Source organism: Pangasianodon hypophthalmus, chromosome 4 (genome assembly GCF_027358585.1).
Source record: "Pangasianodon hypophthalmus isolate fPanHyp1 chromosome 4, fPanHyp1.pri, whole genome shotgun sequence".
NCBI lineage: Eukaryota > Metazoa > Chordata > Actinopteri > Siluriformes > Pangasiidae > Pangasianodon > Pangasianodon hypophthalmus.
The window spans coordinates 14,151,791-14,172,533 of NC_069713.1; the positions used below are offsets into that span (position 1 = coordinate 14,151,791).

The 20,743-nt window shown below is 38.5% G+C and overlaps 2 protein-coding genes and 1 long non-coding RNA gene across 5 annotated transcripts; all 3 read left to right on the forward strand.

Annotated features, from left to right (window-relative positions):
* Window positions 1-2,832: 2,832 nt before the first annotated feature.
* LOC128318074 (uncharacterized) lies at window positions 2,833-8,144 on the forward strand. 2 transcript variants are annotated; one of them, XR_008301553.1, is made up of 5 exons: window positions 2,833-3,633; window positions 4,514-4,614; window positions 4,750-4,838; window positions 5,306-5,410; window positions 7,838-8,144. It is a non-coding gene; the product is annotated as an uncharacterized LOC128318074 (long non-coding RNA). The 2 variants fall into 2 exon arrangements; XR_008301554.1 differs by lacking the exon at window positions 4,750-4,838 and having other exon boundaries at window positions 7,838-8,140.
* Window positions 8,145-8,498: 354 nt separating this feature from the next.
* On the forward strand, window positions 8,499-12,090 carry LOC128318159 (placenta-specific gene 8 protein-like). The gene is made up of 4 exons (XM_053233541.1): window positions 8,499-8,696; window positions 9,164-9,268; window positions 9,826-9,899; window positions 11,702-12,090. The coding sequence occupies exons 1-4, from the start codon at window positions 8,519-8,521 to the stop codon at window positions 11,834-11,836; spliced, it is 492 nt and encodes a 163-aa protein (XP_053089516.1). The 5' UTR covers window positions 8,499-8,518; the 3' UTR covers window positions 11,837-12,090.
* A 1,414-nt stretch (window positions 12,091-13,504) lies between these two features.
* Window positions 13,505-19,981, forward strand: LOC113539889 (cornifelin). Of its 2 annotated transcripts, XM_026935990.3 has the most exons (5): window positions 13,514-13,733; window positions 15,771-15,858; window positions 18,615-18,719; window positions 19,256-19,401; window positions 19,540-19,981. In XM_026935990.3, the coding sequence occupies exons 1-5, from the start codon at window positions 13,731-13,733 to the stop codon at window positions 19,627-19,629; spliced, it is 432 nt and encodes a 143-aa protein (XP_026791791.1). In that variant the 5' UTR covers window positions 13,514-13,730; the 3' UTR covers window positions 19,630-19,981. The 2 variants fall into 2 exon arrangements, with proteins under 2 accessions (XP_034159680.1, XP_026791791.1); XM_034303789.2 differs by lacking the exon at window positions 15,771-15,858 and having other exon boundaries at window positions 13,505-13,733.
* The last annotated feature ends 762 nt before the right edge of the window (window positions 19,982-20,743 follow it).

A 20,743-nucleotide genomic window follows, 5' to 3' on the forward strand; every position in this document is an offset into this window, starting at 1 on the left:
AATACTTAAAGCGCCACCACCATCTGATGCTGCTGCTCTGCGATCCTTTTTGGGTCTTGCATCCTGGTACTCGAAGTTTATCCCAAATTTTGCAATGGTGGTAGCCCCCATGCGCGAGTGTGCCAAGGACAAAGAGACTTTCTCATGGTCTGAAGCTGCACAGGCCAGTTTTGATGATGTGAAATAGCTCCTGGTGTGCAGCTCTGCCCTAGCCCTATACGACCCCTCCCTTCGCTCTGTCATCTCGACCGATGCTTGTGATTATGGACTGGGAGCAGTGTTTTCCCATATTCAGCAAGACGGCACTGAGAAACCAGTGGCTTTTGCATTGCGTACTCTGACAGTGACAGAGAGTAAATACTCAATCGTGGAAAAAGAGGCACTCGCGTGTGTGTGGGCTAAACGTTTTACCTTACGTACCGACCACCAAGCTCTTACAACATTGCTTACTACAAAGAGAATGAATAGAGCAGGACTGTGCATTGCTCGCTGGTCGGCACGCCTGCTTTGTTTCAACTGAGGTTGTCTATAAACCAGGTTCACAAAATCACACCGCGGACTGCCTTTCCCGCCTCCCTCTGCACGGGCCAGCAGATGCATCCACAGATGTGGAACCAGAACTGGTAGCACTGATTTCCTCAGCACTGAGTTCCCTTCCGGTCTCTGATTTTGACCGTGCTTGTTCTTCTTGTTCAGAAATGGTGGCTCTCCGGGAACAGATCAACCGTGGGTGGCTTCCCTCCATACGTGCCATTGCCCAAAATCTAATGCCTTACTATAAGCTGAGGGATGAGTTTTCAGCCCAGGGTCTTTACATCTTCCGTGGTGCCAGACTCATGGTGCCTGTCTCATTGCGCCACACACTGATCAATTGAAATTGGGCCTTGATATTGTAGGACCATTTGAGACGTGCTGTTCCTGCTTGTCAGTATGCTGTGACTCTGACTGACTACTATTCGAAGTGGCCAGAACTTGCCTTTTGCCCATCCGCCACAACCGATGCAGTCTTAGACTTCCTGACTACCGTTTTCAGCAATCATGGGAATCCAGAAACCGTCGTCACTGATAATGGAACGCAGTTTACATCGGCTACCTTCTGTGACTTTCTACGGACTAGAGGTATACAGCACAACAAGACATCCGTGTACTACCCCACAGCCAGTGGAGCAGTCGAGAGGTTCCATCGTGCCCTGAAAGGCTGCATACAAACAGCCATCTTGCAGTCACAGCACTGGAAGGAGGCTGTGACTAACTGGCTTCAAGTGTACCGTGCTACGCCGCATGCAACTACCTCAACCTCGCCTTATGAACTGCTCTATGGACGAAAAATGCGAACCAAGTTGGACATTCTGCCTGTTGCGCATGTACCAAACACATCTGTCCATGACACGGTGGAAAAGAAACAAGCCAAGATGAAGCAGTACCTTGACACTAAGCGGCATGCACATACACCATCTTTTGCTCAAGGAGAGAAAGTGAGGGTCAGAATTCCTCGCTTAGTTCCTAAAGCACACCCTAAATTCTCTGCTCCCTTAACTGTGGAAAAGCGCGTGGGGCCAATCACCTTTCTTCTAAGTGATGGGAAGAGATGGAATGCCACACACTTGGCTCGTTCTGCCTCCGCACCTGAGAGTGGAGGTCTGGACTGTACTCCAACTGTAACACTACCCACTAGCACAACACCTAATAATAATTTGCCTAATTTCTTTTTGCATTACTTTAACCTGTGCTCTGTCACCTGTCTGAAAAGCTTGCTTTTTCTTCTTCAATGCTGCTTTTAATTCCCCATTTATCCACGGCTTATCATTTGGATACCTTTTAATACATTTTGTTTTTATGACATTAGCCACACAAAAATGTATGTAACCTGTCACCACATTATCTAGCTCATTTAAATCCTCAATAGTATCTATAAAGACATGCCATGCTGTACAATCAAAACATCCTCTAAGACAGTCCACAGATTCCTCATTCCATATCTGGATGGTTCTTAGCTCAGGCTTGCTAGTTTTAAGCCGCTGTTTATAAAGAGGAACCAAATGTATCACATTGTGGTCTGAATCACCCAAGGGTGGTTTTGAGTACCACTTATATGCATTGTTAATATTTCCAAAGCACAAATCAAGTACCCTTTCTCCTCTAGTGGGACAAGAAATATACTGATTAAAATGAGGCAGTATGTGCGCTATAGAACAACCATTAAAATCCCCCAGTACAAATTTAGGAGTGTCTGGTGCAATGTTTTCCAACCGAGCAACAACATCATATATAACGTTTGCTGCAGCCCGGAAGTTCGCCCATGGATGATGTAGGATCTGGAGTGAACAGGCAAGGAAAGCAAAGAAGCCATAAAGCTAGGAATCCTGCTTCCAGACTTTGCAGATCCAAGTTAATTACCACTTGTTTACTGATTGCTGGATTTCAACTGCCCTGTCAACAATCAGCAACTGATAGGACATCCCTGACCAGAGGACGAACCCTCTTAGCCAAGAGGAACCTCTGTCAAACTTGTTGATCTAGATCGCTGGCCAAGACCAGATGGCTCACCCAACACGATGCTAAAACTGATAACTACAGAAAAGGGGGGGGGGGGGGGGGGAACTCACCCAAGGACCTTCATGGAATGAGACCTTTGTTCTCCCCAGGAACACAAAGTTCACCACCCTTCACACATTCCACAGAACCCAGTTTTAACAGACTGCATAAGGCTACTTTACATCTCCTATAAGGACAATGACTTTTAAGATGATGCACCATAGTTTGGAAACTTGTTGCCTCTTTTAATGTCATTCCGTATGTGTGTCATGCTTATAGCAACCAGGTCATTATAATGCTTTTTGATTGTTTAACAGGGACCATAGTGTTCGTGTGTGTATCAATAACAGCAGGTATGTCATGTTTGGTATGTGTGTGATCACTATTGAATTTCCTAAGGGTTGGTATAATGTAAAGTTGAGTACGATGTATTACATGCATGTTACCAAATTCCTTAACAAAGTTCTAACTTAACCTTATGCAAAGTTTGCAAAGCACATAACTCAGAGACCAGAATGTTAATTAGTGTCAGAGGAGGAGAATACAGTTTACACCCTGCCCCAAGATCCTGCTGATTGGAGCAAACACTTTGGGGTCAGCCCAACTGGAAAGGGTTAAAACCCCCTGACACAAAAGAAACTCTGAGTCTCATCCACAACATCTTCCAAGAGTCTCATCCTATCCATCCTTGAGAGAGTCCAACACATCTTTGGAGTCTCATCCAACACACCTCTGCAAGAGTCTCATCCAATCCATCTTCCAAGAGTCTCATCCACTACATCTCTGCAAGAGTCTCCATCCACATCTGAAGGAAGTCTCATCAACCAAGAGCTTTAGAAGTTCATCACAAGGAGATCACGCTTGCTCCGAGACTGCATCCAGACTGGTTCTTGCAAAGCCTCCAACTCTCGCCTTCGCACCGCTGTGAACCATTCTTCAAAGTTTTGCAACCCGCCTATGAGACTCCGCCGGGTTCGCGCCTCACTCTGTTTATCTTCCTCATTGGTCTTTCGAGACGCTACATAAGGCCAACCAGACCGCCGACCAATCAACATCGCCGGAAACGCCACGAGGGAATCCCTGGCAACACAAACGCAAGTATAGTACCTCCAGATTCTCACTGAACTGGTGCATTTAATGCAAGTTTAAAGCCCTTCTAAACGAAGCGAATGTTAAAATAACTGATAAGTTGATGGTTCATTCAGGTCATGGTCTGAGAAACTGCTAGAAACTTGGAATTTCATTCACTCTCTCTTCAAAGCCATTTTCACCCCTGTTTATGTGTGTGTGTGTGTGTGTGTGTTTGTGTTAGATTAGTTTCTGTGTTTTAGAATAGTAGCTTAGTATAATAAAGTCTCGTCTGATGTTTAAAGTGTCTTGTGTCTCTGTGCTTCAAATTTATTGCCTTAAACTGCCGATCTTGTTACTGTGCTCTCAATATAGTGTTTCACTATATTTAAGATATTATTGCCGGTGGCCACGGAGGTAATATCCCATGCACAATTAATAAACACACTCGTTTCAACTTATCGCTGGACGAATAGTTGATCAGCTATTAAAATATTAAGTTTACAAATTTCCCCTTTTGAGCTGATCTGCTAATGTCCTACATATTTTGGTGGAGAATACATCAGCTTAATCTAATTGAGCTAAATTTTCCCTACAATGAATATAGACGACCGTTATAAACAATTGTCCAAACTCCCTAGGGAGGTAAAAGGGTCTAAATGACAAGGACAGAAGTTCAGTATCTTCAGAACAATAAGACTCCCGCAATGTGTAGTTCGTGCACTTGCTTACGAAAATGCATAGATATGGGATCTAGTACACAAGTTGAATATTTTGAGGAGGAAATCCTTTAAATTAAGTCAGTCTGTTGGATAGGGGTATTTGTGCATCAGTTGGTAACTTATTCCTGGTTCATTTCACTACAGTACTAAATAAGAATCTAGGATTATTTTTGTTGTCTTCTATTAAGGTGGAGAGATATGCTGATCTAAGGCAGCACGGTGGTGCAGCAGGTGGTATTGCTGCCTCACAGCTCTTTCTGTTTGGAGTGTCTGTGCATGTTCTCCCCAGGTAGGTTCTCCATTTGCCTCCCACCTCCCAAAAACATGCCAGGAAGATGAACTATGCTAAATTGCTGCTGGATGTTCATGAATGTGTGAATCTGCATGTGAATGGTGCCTTACAATACACTGTTGGCTCATCCAGGGTGTATTCCCAGTTCACACCCAGTGTTCTCAGGATTGGCTCCGGATCCACCATGACTCTGGCCAGGAGATTACTGATGATGAATGATAGTTAAGAAGTCTTTCCTTTCATGCAATATTAAATACTACCATTTTAGTTTGACACCACTTATGCTGTAACTTTCAAGTGTTTTTTTTCTACTCCAAAGAAGTAGGTGTTAAATGCAGTACTGTAACATCAATTACAAATGTATAACACCAATTTAAATATATAACATCAGACTGAAACTGATAAATTTAAACTGACAAATGTACAAACAATTTACAAATTATTGTCATTGTGTCATGCTTTGGGAAAAGCAATAATGGCCCCTGATAAGACACCTGTTTTCTAATGGGACAGCCTGCACTTACGTCTGCCTGCACTGCTGTCATCGGTGATGTACTTTGTCCTGTGTAATGCAGTAGAAGCATCAGGACCAGTAGGAAGAGCAGGGGATTATGCAGGCCCTTGTTCTGCTAGTAACATTTTTACTCACATTTTAGTCATAATAACTTTTATCTTTTCCTCTTTTTAGTTATGGCAGTTCAACAGCAGGTTACCACAGTGGTGTCGCACACAGGATATAGTTCTGGCACATGGACCACACGCATCTGTGACTGCTGCTCTGATATGAGCACTTGTAAGTCATTTTTCTATCAAGCTATAACAAGATTGCAAGATATGCAAGACTTTTACACTTCAGTGTAAGCATATCTACCTCTCCATTTTTAAACATAATCAAATGAACAAATGTGGATATAAATAGAGTTGCCTTTTTGTTTTTGTCTTTTGTTTTTTACATGAAGTCAGTCTATTGTGGTGCCTGCTGTGACTGTTTCCTCTTTTTTATTTCGGGTATTAATTTCTCCTTTATATCTCTAACTGTATGGTCTGAGAGGAAGACGGGTTGACTTCGTCTTCTTTTGCAAGAGACCCAATACTAAAATTAAACAAAAAAGGTCAGAGAAGGACCTCCTTAGCCAAGTCTCTTATGGCCTGATCTCCATTCAACTAACAAGAAGCTCAAAAGCACATCACATACTTTGTACATAACCTCTCTTCTAGGTGCACCTTCCATGTCCTTCACCTAAATACTTCTGTCATGAGAATGCTACTGGATACAATGTCACTTTCAAAATTGCAACTCGACACAATTGCCTGACGAGTCCACTGACATTGTGTGTATGTGTGTTGCAGGTTGTTGTGCCCTGTGGTGTTTCCCGTGTATGCAATGTCAGACTGCTTCTCAGTTTATCAAAACTGTTAATTTCCCCTAGACTTTTTGTAACTTTATTTACAAAACATCCATGTGTGTACAAAACGTGTGTGTGTGTTTTATATATATATATATATATATATATATATTATATAAACTAAGTATGAAAATATTGGAAGACATTTTGCTAAAAAGTGTTAATTTCTCCTATGTATGTAGACTTTTGGGACATCCTGTATAACTAACGCTGATGTGCCATCAGAGCCATTTAGCAGCATATAATAATGTTTCAAACATTATTATGAACATAAAAATGTACTGAATGTCACACTGAAGATGCTAGGCTGAAATATGTTTTATTTTGAAATACTTTTTTTACTGGCAGCATGCAACTTTGCTAACATAACCCCGCTAATATTACTTTACAGACAGCTTTCGTTTGTCTGTTCAGTAATTCTACTAATTTCCTCTAGCACAGCAATGGGAGTTTAATATCATGTAAGCAGCATGTTAATGGCAGTGTATCTACTGTCCAGTGTTAGTGTTGTAAGCAGTTAGCTAGGAGTGTGTCATTTAAAATGAACAATTAACAGCTAGCTAACTTGGCTCATTATTCTCTAATGTTATACATTATATGGTCAAAAGTTTGTGGACAACTATCCATCACACCCATGTGTGCTTTTTGAACATCTCATTCCAGATTTAGTCCCCCTTTGCTGTTATAATAACTTCTACTCTTCTGGGAAGGCTTTCCACTAGATTTTGGAGCGTGGCTGTGGGAGATGTGCTCAAGTAGCTACAAGAGCATTAGTGAGATCGGGCACTAATGTCAAGCGAGGAGGCCTGGGATGCAGTCGGCATTTCAGTTTATCCTAAATGTGTAACTGGGGTTGAAGTCAGGGCTCTGTGCAGGTCACTCGAGTTCATCTTCACCAGACTCAGCAAACCATGTCTTCATGGACCTTTCTTTGTGCACAAGTACATTGTCATGCTGGAACAGTTCCAGTGAAGGGAAATTGTAATGCTACAGCATACAAAGGCATTCTATACAATTTTGTGCTTCCAACTTTGTTGCAACAGTTTGGGAAAAAATCACATATGGGTGTAATGGTCATGTGTCCACAAACCTTTGGCCATATAGTGTATTTCATGTTAATTTTATCTTAATTTTAAGTTTATAAAACAAAGCAAGACAGTGGATGTGACTGAAAAGTAACACAACCTGCACCAAAAACTGTCAGCTTTATTAAGAAAAAACTTTTGGAATATTACCTAACTAATATTACTTTGTTTATGATCTGGTGTTGGATATTATTAAATTTGCAGGATAAAAAGGTACCATCACTGGGAATATGGAGTGTGTGATAGTGGTGGTCTGATTCAGACCGATTTTTGTTGGGTAGTATTCAGGTCCAGAGCCAAAGCTTCGTGAATGTATTGCGCTTGACAGAACAATCTGGGGTTATGGTTGTCCAGTTTAAAATGTAGAGTTAAAGCTCTACGATGTAAAGGTGGCTCCATAATCTTTGCTTAAAACATTTATTTATATGACTGATATCATAACAATCTATCAGCTGCCAGCTTCAGTAGGGGCTTATCTATGTGGATAGTCAAATTTCAATGGGGCCCAGGGCCACTGCAGGCCCCTCCACAGACATCTGCACCATTAACCAAGCAGACATAAACAAGAATTTTTTTTAGTGTTTCAAACTCACACCCACCTTTCTTTCCCTCTGGATTAGATTAAAATTAAGGAAATATTTGAGATGAGAATGATTTCTTGAATAGTGGAAAAGTACTAGATGATTAAATTTCTCTCTCTCTCTCTCTCTCTCTCTCTCTCTCCATCAGGGCTCATGCTGTGATGACTGCTGTACTGTGTGTTTCTGCTACACCTGTGCCTGGTGCCAAATGGCACGTGAAATTAAGATTCGTGCTCGAGCTGGCACTCGTGCCACTGTGATCACTCAGCAGGTTATAGGCAATAGCCTTTTGAGCTGATCTGCTAATGTCCTACATATTTTGGTGGAGAATACATCAGCTTAATCTAATTGAGCTAAATTTTCCCTACAATGAATATAGACGACCGTTATAAACAATTGTCCAAACTCCCTAGGGAGGTAAAAGGGTCTAAATGACAAGGACAGAAGTTCAGTATCTTCAGAACAATAAGACTCCCGCAATGTGTAGTTCGTGCACTTGCTTACGAAAATGCATAGATATGGGATCTAGTACACAAGTTTGAATATTTTGAGGAGGAAATCCTTTAAATTAAGTCAGTCTGTTGGATAGGGGTATTTGTGCATCAGTTGGTAACTTATTCCTGGTTCATTTCACTACAGTACTAAATAAGAATCTAGGATTATTTTTGTTGTCTTCTATTAAGGTGGAGAGATATGCTGATCTAAGGCAGCACGGTGGTGCAGCAGGTGGTATTGCTGCCTCACAGCTCTTTCTGTTTGGAGTGTCTGTGCATGTTCTCCCAGGTAGGTTCTCCATTTGCCTCCCACCTCCCAAAAACATGCCAGGAAGATGAACTATGCTAAATTGCTGCTGGATGTTCATGAATGTGTGAATCTGCATGTGAATGGTGCCTTACAATACACTGTTGGCTCATCCAGGGTGTATTCCCAGTTCACACCCAGTGTTCTCAGGATTGGCTCCGGATCCACCATGACTCTGGCCAGGAGATTACTGATGATGAATGATAGTTAAGAAGTCTTTCCTTTCATGCAATATTAAATACTACCATTTTAGTTTGACACCACTTATGCTGTAACTTTCAAGTGTTTTTTTTCTACTCCAAAGAAGTAGGTGTTAAATGCAGTACTGTAACATCAATTACAAATGTATAACACCAATTTAAATATATAACATCAGACTGAAACTGATAAATTTAAACTGACAAATGTACAAACAATTTACAAATTATTGTCATTGTGTCATGCTTTGGGAAAAGCAATAATGGCACCTGATAAGACACCTGTTTTCTAATGGGACAGCCTGCACTTACGTCTGCCTGCACTGCTGTCATCGGTGATGTACTTTGTCCTGTGTAATGCAGTAGAAGCATCAGGACCAGTGGGAAGAGCAGGGGATTATGCAGGCCCTTGTTCTGCTAGTAACATTTTTACTCACATTTTAGTCATAATAACTTTTATCTTTTCCTCTTTTTAGTTATGGCAGTTCAACAGCAGGTTACCACAGTGGTGTCGCACACAGGATATAGTTCTGGCACATGGACCACACGCATCTGTGACTGCTGCTCTGATATGAGCACTTGTAAGTCATTTTTCTATCAAGCTATAACAAGATTGCAAGATATGCAAGACTTTTACACTTCAGTGTAAGCATATCTACCTCTCCATTTTTAAACATAATCAAATGAACAAATGTGGATATAAATAGAGTTGCCTTTTTGTTTTTGTCTTTTGTTTTTTACATGAAGTCAGTCTATTGTGGTGCCTGCTGCGACTGTTTCCTCTTTTTTATTTCGGGTATTAATTTCTCCTTTGTATCTCTAACTGTATGGTCTGAGAGGAAGACGGGTTGACTTCGTCTTCTTTTGCAAGAGACCCAATACTAAAATTAAACAAAAAAGGTCAGAGAAGGACCTCCTTAGCCAAGTCTCTTATGGCCTGATCTCCATTCAACTAACAAGAAGCTCAAAAGCACATCACATACTTTGTACATAACCTCTCTTCTAGGTGCACCTTCCATGTCCTTCACCTAAATACTTCTGTCATGAGAATGCTACTGGATACAATGTCACTTTCAAAATTGCAACTCGACACAATTGCCTGACGAGTCCACTGACATTGTGTGTATGTGTGTTGCAGGTTGTTGTGCCCTGTGGTGTTTCCCGTGTATGCAATGTCAGACTGCTTCTCAGTTTATCAAAACTGTTAATTTCCCCTAGACTTTTTGTAACTTTATTTACAAAACATCCATGTGTGTACAAAACGTGTGTGTGTGTTTTATATATATATATATATATATATATATATTATATAAACTAAGTATGAAAATATTGGAAGACATTTTGCTAAAAAGTGTTAATTTCTCCTATGTATGTAGACTTTTGGGACATCCTGTATAACTAACGCTGATGTGCCATCAGAGCCATTTAGCAGCATATAATAATGTTTCAAACATTATTATGAACATAAAAATGTACTGAATGTCACACTGAAGATGCTAGGCTGAAATATGTTTTATTTTGAAATACTTTTTTTACTGGCAGCATGCAACTTTGCTAACATAACCCCGCTAATATTACTTTACAGACAGCTTTCGTTTGTCTGTTCAGTAATTCTACTAATTTCCTCTAGCACAGCAATGGGAGTTTAATATCATGTAAGCAGCATGTTAATGGCAGTGTATCTACTGTCCAGTGTTAGTGTTGTAAGCAGTTAGCTAGGAGTGTGTCATTTAAAATGAACAATTAACAGCTAGCTAACTTGGCTCATTATTCTCTAATGTTATACATTATATGGTCAAAAGTTTGTGGACAACTATCCATCACACCCATGTGTGCTTTTTGAACATCTCATTCCAGATTTAGTCCCCCTTTGCTGTTATAATAACTTCTACTCTTCTGGGAAGGCTTTCCACTAGATTTTGGAGCGTGGCTGTGGGAGATGTGCTCAAGTAGCTACAAGAGCATTAGTGAGATCGGGCACTAATGTCAAGCGAGGAGGCCTGGGATGCAGTCGGCATTTCAGTTTATCCTAAATGTGTAACTGGGGTTGAAGTCAGGGCACTGTGCAGGTCACTCGAGTTCATCTTCACCAGACTCAGCAAACCATGTCTTCATGGACCTTTCTTTGTGCACAAGTGCATTGTCATGCTGGAACAGTTCCAGTGAAGGGAAATTGTAATGCTACAGCATACAAAGGCATTCTATACAATTTTGTGCTTCCAACTTTGTTGCAACAGTTTGGGGAAAAATCACATATGGGTGTAATGGTCATGTGTCCACAAACCTTTGGCCATATAGTGTATTTCATGTTAATTTTATCTTAATTTTAAGTTTATAAAACAAAGCAAGACAGTGGATGTGACTGAAAAGTAACACAACCTGCACCAAAAACTGTCAGCTTTATTAAGAAAAAACTTTTGGAATATTACCTAACTAATATTACTTTGTTTATGATCTGGTGTTGGATATTATTAAATTTGCAGGATAAAAAGGTACCATCACTGGGAATATGGAGTGTGTGATAGTGGTGGTCTGATTCAGACCGATTTTTGTTGGGTAGTATTCAGGTCCAGAGCCAAAGCTTCGTGAATGTATTGCGCTTGACAGAACAATCTGGGGTTATGGTTGTCCAGTTTAAAATGTAGAGTTAAAGCTCTACGATGTAAAGGTGGCTCCATAATCTTTGCTTAAAACATTTATTTATATGACTGATATCATAACAATCTATCAGCTGCCAGCTTCAGTAGGGGCTTATCTATGTGGATAGTCAAATTTCAATGGGGCCCAGGGCCACTGCAGGCCCCTCCACAGACATCTGCACCATTAACCAAGCAGACATAAACAAGAATTTTTTTTAGTGTTTCAAACTCACACCCACCTTTCTTTCCCTCTGGATTAGATTAAAATTAAGGAAATATTTGAGATGAGAATGATTTCTTGAATAGTGGAAAAGTACTAGATGATTAAATTTCTCTCTCTCTCTCTCTCTCTCTCTCTCTCTCTCTCTCCATCAGGGCTCATGCTGTGATGACTGCTGTACTGTGTGTTTCTGCTACACCTGTGCCTGGTGCCAAATGGCACGTGAAATTAAGATTCGTGCTCGAGCTGGCACTAGTGCCACTGTGATCACTCAGCAGGTTATAGGCTAGCTGATCCTTTGCTGCTTCAAAGTTCAAATGTTAAATCTCAGCATTTACAATTTAATCACTTCAGTGCATATTGTTCACCTTTATTTCACACTGTTCACCTTAAGTTCTGATCACACGATGACAAAAGTGAATATAAATATACATTTCTGTTATATTAACCAGTCTTAATGACTTTTGAATATTGCTTTAGCTTTGCAACAATGTTTGTTCCCCTTGCAACAATTTGATAAATAAAGCATATAGCTGCTGTTAAAGCCTTTAAGCCTTGTTTTTATTGGTTTACTATCTAATTACGAACGTTGTTAATCTCAGTGATAGAAAGATTCAAACCTTCTCTCCGTAATTTTTTTCTGGGGATTCTGTGTAGCAGAAAGCAGCATTTTTGTTGTTTTTAAAAGAGTGTTTTACATCACAGGACATGAAAATTGGTTGTGTTAGCAGGTGTGAAAAGTTTTACTGATTTACATTTTACATTTACATCGCTCAGAGGTGGGTAGAGTATCCAAAATCTGTACTTAAGTAAAAGTACAAGTACTTATGGAAATATTTACTCAAGTAAAAGTAACAATCTTAATAGTTACTTGAGTAAGAGTACAAAAGTATCTGATGAAAAAACTACTCAGGTAGCTAGTTACTAGTTACTTCAGATCTGATTGATATGAAGCGAAAACCCTGAATTTCAAACTACTTGGAGAGCTTTCACACACCTCTCCTTGAAAGTCTCTTTGTTCTACTTATATAAAACCTAGGTTGAAGTAAAATAGCCTATCTCAGTCCTGTGATGGGCACATTAACATCACATAACCTGTCATTTGCAATAAAATCTCAAACACACCCAGATGTTTTTCTAACAGTTAACTCTGTCTTTATTTTCACATTCACAACACAAACTTGTCAGCATCTGCATTTACACAAGCTAACAGAGAACAAAAGAGAAGGTGTGTGTGTGCAGAGTGTGTGTTTGTTATTATGTTTGTGTATGAACTTGTTTATGTGTGTTTGCGCTTCAGTATGTGAATGTTTATTTGGTAATATGTTCTTTCTTGAACAATCTGTTTTTACAGAATTTTACTGTTGAACTTCAGTAGTGCCCATAGTTACCAAATTACCATTAATAGGGTTCAAATAGGCATAATTTTGACACTTACCGCTACGTGTGCACAACATGCACCGCATTATGAAACTATTCTTTTTGTCATCTTGGAGTGAAAACATAGACTGAACTTGAGGCCACGGGTCTCGCGCACGTCTTCCTCTGCTTCAGCCATCATCTTCCAACTACACGCGCGCTAAACGTAAGCGGGAGATGCGTAGCAGCCTCTCGCGAAGCAGCCTCTCCAACGTCTCGCGAGACTTGCGAACAAGTCATATAAACTACTTATTTAAAAAATCTCATATTTATTACCATTTGACAGTAACGGAGGAACGCAGCCAAATGTAGCGAAGTAAAAGTAAAAATTTTTCACTAAAAATGTACTTGAGTAAGAGTAAAAGTACACATCTTTAAATATACTCTAAAAGTACAAGTTACCCAAAAAATTTACTCAAGTAAATGTAACGAAGTAAATGTAATTCGTTACTACCCACCTCTGACATCGCTTGACAGATGCACTTTGTGCTCTCCATCGAAAACATATCCTCGCTCTAATACAATAGGCCTAGGGTCTAATTATACTATAATGAGGGGATGGTGATAGGAATTAGAATGGGAGCTATGAAAATATAGTTAAATGTCAAGGAATTTTTTTCAGTAATTATTTTGTGTTCAGTGTAGGCTTAGTGCTCATGTAAGGGCTGAGTGAAAACTTGAAGACTCACTTTTCAGTCAGCTTGGAGTCTCTTCCTGGTGCCAGTACAGAGAGTCATGATGCAGGTCTTCCTTATGTTTTGAAGGATGGTGAGTTAATCAGTACAAGATGCAGTGCATACAGCCATTCACAGCTCCAACATAATTCAATGAATGTCACCAATACAAAATTGCTCCTCATAGATTTTAGGAAAAAACTAACGAGGACTTAAAACCTCTTACAATAAATGGGACCACTATTGTGCAGGTGCGCCATTTCAAATATCTGAGTGTCAAGTGGAGGCACACCAAGTCAAGTCAAGTCAAGTGGCTTTAAACATATACAGCTGGGACAGTACACAGTGATGTTCCTCCAGGACCATGCTGCTACATAAAACAACACAGAACTAAATAAGACTACACAGACCTACACAGGACTACTAAAGTGCACGTGTGCAAACGTGCAAACGGAGCAAGACAGTACAACAATTACTAAAACAGGACAATAGGCACAGTAAAGTACAATGCAGCGCCGACTAGTACACAGTTCTAGTGTGGAATAAGGTGCAAAGAAATTACAATATAATAATACAAGCTGTAAAAGTAAACATGACATACTAATTAGCAGCAAAAAATGCAGTTGGTCAATACAGTGTTTTGTTTCTGGTATTTTAGCAGCAACTTAAGAAAGAAATGCAAAAATTGCGAAGGGAGTAGACTGGAATACGACTCCATTACCTCCACTGATTAAGGAAATTCAAATCGCCACACACCATCCTCACACACTTTTATCAACACACAGTGGGGAGTATTCAGATGGGTAACATTGTTTAGTATGGAAACAGCACCAAACAGGAGCTCGAAGACCTGAAAAAGGTAGTACGTTCGGGACAGGGGCAACAAAAGACTGGAAAAGTTGTGTAATGTTAAAAAATACACCTGGTGGAACATCTCACAACTAATTAGGTTAATTGGCAGCAGGTCAGTAACATGATTGGGTATAAAAAGAGCATCCCAAGAGAGGCTGAGTCTTTCAGAAGTAAAGAGGGGCTCACCATTCTGTGAAAGACTGCGTGGGCAAATACTTCAACAATTTAAGAATAATGTTTCTCAGTGTAAAAAATTGCAAAGAATTTGGGGATTTCATCATCTATGGTATATATTATCATTAAAAGATTCAGAGAATGCTGAGAAATCTCTGTACGCAAGGGACAAGGCCGAAAACCAATACTGAATGGCTGTGATCTTCGGGCCCTCTGGCGGCACTGCATTAAAAATAACTTGCACATTGTGGTGAAGGCACCATTAATGCAGAATGATATACAGTATACTGGTTTTGGAGTAACATATGCTGCCATTCAGACTGTCTTTTTCAGGAAAGGTCTTGCTTATTTCAGTAGTAAAAGAGTCCGGGTGCTAAACTGGCCTGCCAGACCTGTCACTCATTGAAAACATGCCGCATTATGAAACAAAAAAATATGACAAAGGAGGCCTGAACTGTTGAGCAGCTGAAATCCTATATCAAGGAAGAATTAGAAAACATTTTGCTTTCAAAACTACAGCAAATGGACTCCTCATTTCCCAACACTTACAGAGAGTTGTTAAAAGAAGAGGTGATGCACCACAGTGGTAAACATGCCCCTGTGCCAACTTTTTTGAAATGTGTTGCTGGTATCAAATTCAAAATGAACATATATTTTTCAAAAAACAATGAAAATGTTCAGTTTCAGCATTTGATATGTTTAAATGATTTGCAAATCATTGCATTCTGTTTCTATTTACATTTTACACAGCATCCCTTTTTTGGAAACTTTTTTGGAAACAGGGTTGTATTATTTTGGCATATTTATACTTTAATTGAGTATTATTGCAATTGAATACTTTTTACTTGGTTACATTTCCAAGAAAAAAAACTTTATTTTTTGCACACCACTATGGACTTATGTGACAGTCACACTGACTTGTGTGTTACAGACTCGCCATTCGAAAATAGAGCAGCAAAACTGACCATCAGTTGCTTGTAATAATATATTTTTCACAGAGAGGTCTCCATATCCCCAAACTTGCTCACTGCAAATTTGAATATCATTTCACTGAGGGCTGTGCTTAACTGATGCTCTTAAATATTGCCATCCTGTGTTCTACAAGGAACATAATCCAGTGACTGATACCTGGGTTCATTCTAAGCCAACAGAGCATCCGCACAGGCTAAATCCCACACTGAACAGTGAAAACGGTAAGATTTCATTTCATTTCAAGTTTTAATTTAATTAAAGTTTTTCTAGCTTTCTCCACAAGAATAGTTGGATTTCTAACTTCTAGTCTCTGATTTGCTTTATCTTGCTATCATAGATTTAGCAGCACATATAAATGTTAAGAATTTTAATTGCAGCCTTTTGACACCGACCTTTCAGTGACTGTTATGGGTGATTTTACTTAAGTTGACTACTATGAATATTTCAAATCCATCCACATTTGAGATTTTTGTTGAAATGCACACTTGGGTTGTGCAGTGTAGGCCTATTTGATAGGTCAGAATGCTGTGGGTATTCTTTTAAAGAAATAAATACAGGCGTAATAACCTGTGAAAAGAGCAGAAGTTAATGTGAGTGCATTGTCTTGGGGAAAAATATATATTTAATATTAACACAATTAAACCACTATACAAGAGTGTTTTATTTTTTCAGGAAAATTATAGCCTAATCCAATAACATATTATTATATTATATTATATTATTACTTTGACATGCTAGGATTTGTTCAGTTTCTGGGGTAAACAGGTACATAATTATTTTGAGGGCTATTTTAAGGAAGGAGAAGAAGAGAGAAGCAGTGAAGCAGGGAAGAGAGTGCTTTCCAAGACACAAAGTAGGTCTCAAAATAGAGTTTAAGATACTGCATGATTAGTGTTTTAACTATTCCATTTAAATGGAATATTAGAAATATGATTTCATCTTGATAGTGCGAAATGGTATAATATAGATTTAGCCCAACATACCAGCTGTTTTGAATGTTGGAGAGTGTTTTTGCTTGTGCCAGGTGTAACAACAATGATATGCAAAGTTACTTGTATATATACAGTACTGTGCAAAAATCTTAGGCACCCTACATTTTTAAGTATGAACTCTGTTATAGATTTTTATTTTATGACTTCTACATTATCGAGTCAGTACAAAAACCTGTCACATTTCCAAACATTAGTTTTCCAGCATAAAATTGTTACTGAAAAATGTTTGTATGTCAGTAAAGAAATCAGCATGTTACATAAGAGACCACTTTTCAGACAAAAAACATAATCAAAGCTGCTTTTATTTATTACTTTTTCCTGCTCTTCATAGATTTTTTCTATGTAGAAACATTTTAATTTCATTATTTTTGAAGGCATCTTTGGTTTACAACACTTCTTTGCATGTAAAGAATATTTATACTCTTTTGAGTATAAATTGTGATTTCACATCCCCAGAATGAAATATGCATTTTTATATAATATGTCATTCCATCAACAAACATTTCAACTATGCCATTCGTATATGGCTTCAATAATGCCATGTTTCTGATGGCTTTTAGCGATTTTCCCTGCATCTTCCCTGTTCAAATCCTCATATCTCACCCTGCTTTCCCATTTTAATGTTAAGAATGGAAATGCTTGAATGCTTGTTTTACATGAAACAATCCATGTTTGTTTTACAGAAACATAATAGAACAAAATTGGTTTTCATTTTCCATTTTTTGATTTCAAAATAGATAGGCTCCATGGATTGAATGGATGATACATGGCTTGTTATCATTTCTTTAAAAAATTAAGAAAAAGAGATGAGGCTGAACAAAGGGAGGCATTGTTTCCATTTCTGAAATATGTTGGCCCATTGCTCCAAAAATTCAACCCTGTGTCTATGTGCATTTTTGGATTTCTAAAGGTCACTGAACCGCCAGAGACGAGCACATTGGAGGAGATTGCATATTACATGACTGTGTTGTGGAGTAAGGCTGGGCAATATGAAGATATAGTAAAGATATGATAAATTATGTCTAATAATTCATAATATCGTATCGTAATATCATATCGCTCGTACCGTAATATATTTTTCTATCTTTTTTAATTACAATGGCTTACTCGAATTGAAAGCAGCTTATTTGATGTTAAAATCAAATCTTTAAATTTGTAAAATGAGCTTAAAGTAATTTATTTTAATAGAAATTGCAGTCTTTTCTTGTCAACAAAGTTTTCAGAGGTTTTTTTTTCCAACACACTCCTGTTTTGCTGGCAGTTGGTTATCAAACCTACATATTGTGCTACACACACGCACTATGGACAAACAAGAACTCTTGCACTGTTTTGCACACTACAATCCTGTAAAAGCTACTAAGATTCCTCCAAGCTGCTAAACATATTTTTACATATTTTTACATATAACATCTATAGTTTGTCTATTCTATTCTATTCCATTTTTCTATTTTATTCTGCGTTTATTATACTCGGCTTTTATTATATTCTGTTTTATTATGTATCACTGTTGCACTGTGGGACGAGGCACTAAGGAAAAATATTTCACTACATTAATACATCACATGTATGTATTGTATGTGCCAAATAAAGAACCTTGAATCTTGAACAGCATGTATCATCAAAGTGTCAAGTATCGTGGTATTTTTTTTTGTTATATTGCCCACCCCTATTGTGGAGGAATTTGGAAAATTAGACAAGCTAAGAATGTCTTTTTTCATTATTATCTGTATATATTTTTTTTTAAATATATTTGCATTATGTTTTAATACCCAGTGTTCTGAACAAAATTTGTGTAGTGAGATTAAGAACATATTGTGAAACTTAACACATGCTGACTCCTCCAGCCCTCCCATGGCACCACTAAAATCCTCACTGTATTGTGGTCATCATATCTACGCCTCTGGCCATAGGTCTTTGAAGGAATTCAACATTACTGTATTACATAAAGTACTAACTGGCAATAATTTACCATCACCTCTTTTCAGTCATGGCGGTCCAGCAGCAGATTACCACAGTGACAACACGCACAACCTGCAGTTCAGGCACCTGGAGCACAGGCCTCTTTGACTGCACATCTGACATGAAAACCTGTAAGTTTGCATCCATGTGGTTTTCCATCAAGCTGGACTCTGATCTAATTGCAAGACCTATGTTTCAGGGTGACTGAATTTTTAATATGGACATGATTTACATGCTAAGAACTCTAGCAGTTTTATTCATACTTAATTGCAGTAAGTGTTGTTGTGCAAGGACATAAAAATTAAATGTTATTTGGTAGACTTAGACAGCCCAAGAAGTCTGGCTTGTTGGACCAATATGTGTTTAATCTTAAAAAAGCAAAGTGGATTTTTAGCCCAATAAGTTATTTTGAAGTTGTCAGCTTGAATGATACTTCTATATGGCCACATGCACCAAGAATCTAATTCCAAAAATCACAAGGCCTAATCATCCACCTAATGATGTGACTTTGGTTAATGAAAAGCAAAACACTCTTTAAAAAAGTGACATCATAACCATAATTAATTTTTTTTAAAAAACTGCAGTTTATTTTCCATACGTGGGCTGAGGAATTAAACATTAAACATTAAAAAGGAAATTTGAATTACTGTGTGTATGTGTGTTGCAGGTTGCTGTGCCCTGTGGTGTTTGCCATGTATGCAGTGTCAGACTGCTTCTGATTTTGGTTGGTGTTTCTGCATGCCCCTGCTGGACTGCTGTCTGACTGTCTCCTGCTGCCTTCGCAGCAAAATGAGGGAGCGCTATAATATTAAAGTGAGAAATGCACATGCGCGTGCGCACACACACACACACACATTGTGGTATTAACAGTATCAGAAATAACATTTTGAATAACATAGGTAAAGCGTAGACATAGGTAAAGCATCAAAAGTAATTCTTTGTCTTTCTCAGGGCTCCAGCATTGAAGACTGCTTCACTGTGCTTTGCTGTTACGCCTGTGCCTGGTGCCAGATGGCACGTGAGTTGAAGACCCGTGGCTAGACAGATTTTTGTGGAAATTGCCCTTTTGCTTTTTTGAAGTTTCAAAATTTCAAATCTTCAAAGCTTGTGACTAAAAAGGGCTTGTGATTAAAAATGTGCATCAGTGTATAGCACATTGCTTGTTTTCTACTTTGACCATGACTTGCTATAACCATGTTCCAAATATCCCTTTTTTATACAATATTAGCCTATATTAGTAACCCCTTTTAATTTCATTTCATAATTTCATCAGACTTACTGATCACCATATACTTTACAAAAAGAAAATTTTGTTGGGATTATCTGGTGTACCTTTGCATGTTATTCTTAATGATTTAATAAAGCAAATAAAGACTTGTTTATACTGCTGGTATATTTGTTTCTGTTTGTGCATGCTTTTCCAGCCATTACCCAGCACATATAAACACAGATACCTCATATACCCATTGGGAATCCCCTCAGCAATCCAGATCAATACCTGTTGAGATTTTATACACACACACACACACACACATTATATATATATATATATATATATATATATATATATATATATATATATATATATATATATATATATATATATATATATATATAAATATACAGTCAGGTCCGGAAGTATTTGGACAATGACAGAGTTTTTTGTGATTTTGCCTTTATACACCACCACAGTGGAATTGAAGTGTAGACGTTCAGATTTATTTTAAGAGGTTCCACAGAAATATGGCATTTACCATTTAGGAATTATAGCCATTTTCAACAAAGTACCTCCATTTTCAGGGGCTCAAAGGTATTTGGACAAAGTGACTAATTTTAATACTTGGATGAAAATGTTCTCAAAACTCAAATGCTGAGTTTCCTCCCTGGAGATGCTTTGCCAGGCCTTCACTGCAGCCACCTTCAGTTGCTGCTTGTTTGTGGGTCTTTCTGCCTTCAGGCTTGTCTTCAGTAAGTGAAAAGCATGCTCTATTGGGTTGAGATCAGGTGACTGACTTGGCCATTGAAGAATATTCCATTTCTTTGCCTTCAAAAAGTCTTGAGTTGCTTTCACAGTATGTTTAGGGTCACTATCCTGCACTGTGAAGCGGCGTCCTATCAGTTTTGTAGCTTTTGGCTGAATGTGAGCAGAGAGTAC

Bases quoted from the DNA above. Each gene is read 5' to 3' on its own strand.
- LOC128318159 (XM_053233541.1), top strand. From the start codon at position 8,519: ATGAACTATGCTAAATTGCTGCTGGATGTTCATGAATGTGTGAATCTG. The intron at 8,697-9,163 runs GTTAAGAAGTCT...TCCTCTTTTTAG, and splicing joins ATTACTGATGATGAATGATA to TTATGGCAGTTCAACAGCAG. The intron at 9,269-9,825 runs GTAAGTCATTTT...TGTGTGTTGCAG, and splicing joins CTGCTCTGATATGAGCACTT to GTTGTTGTGCCCTGTGGTGT.
- LOC113539889 (XM_026935990.3), top strand. The intron at 15,859-18,614 runs GTAAGATTTCAT...ACCTCTTTTCAG, and splicing joins CACACTGAACAGTGAAAACG to TCATGGCGGTCCAGCAGCAG. The intron at 18,720-19,255 runs GTAAGTTTGCAT...TGTGTGTTGCAG, and splicing joins CACATCTGACATGAAAACCT to GTTGCTGTGCCCTGTGGTGT.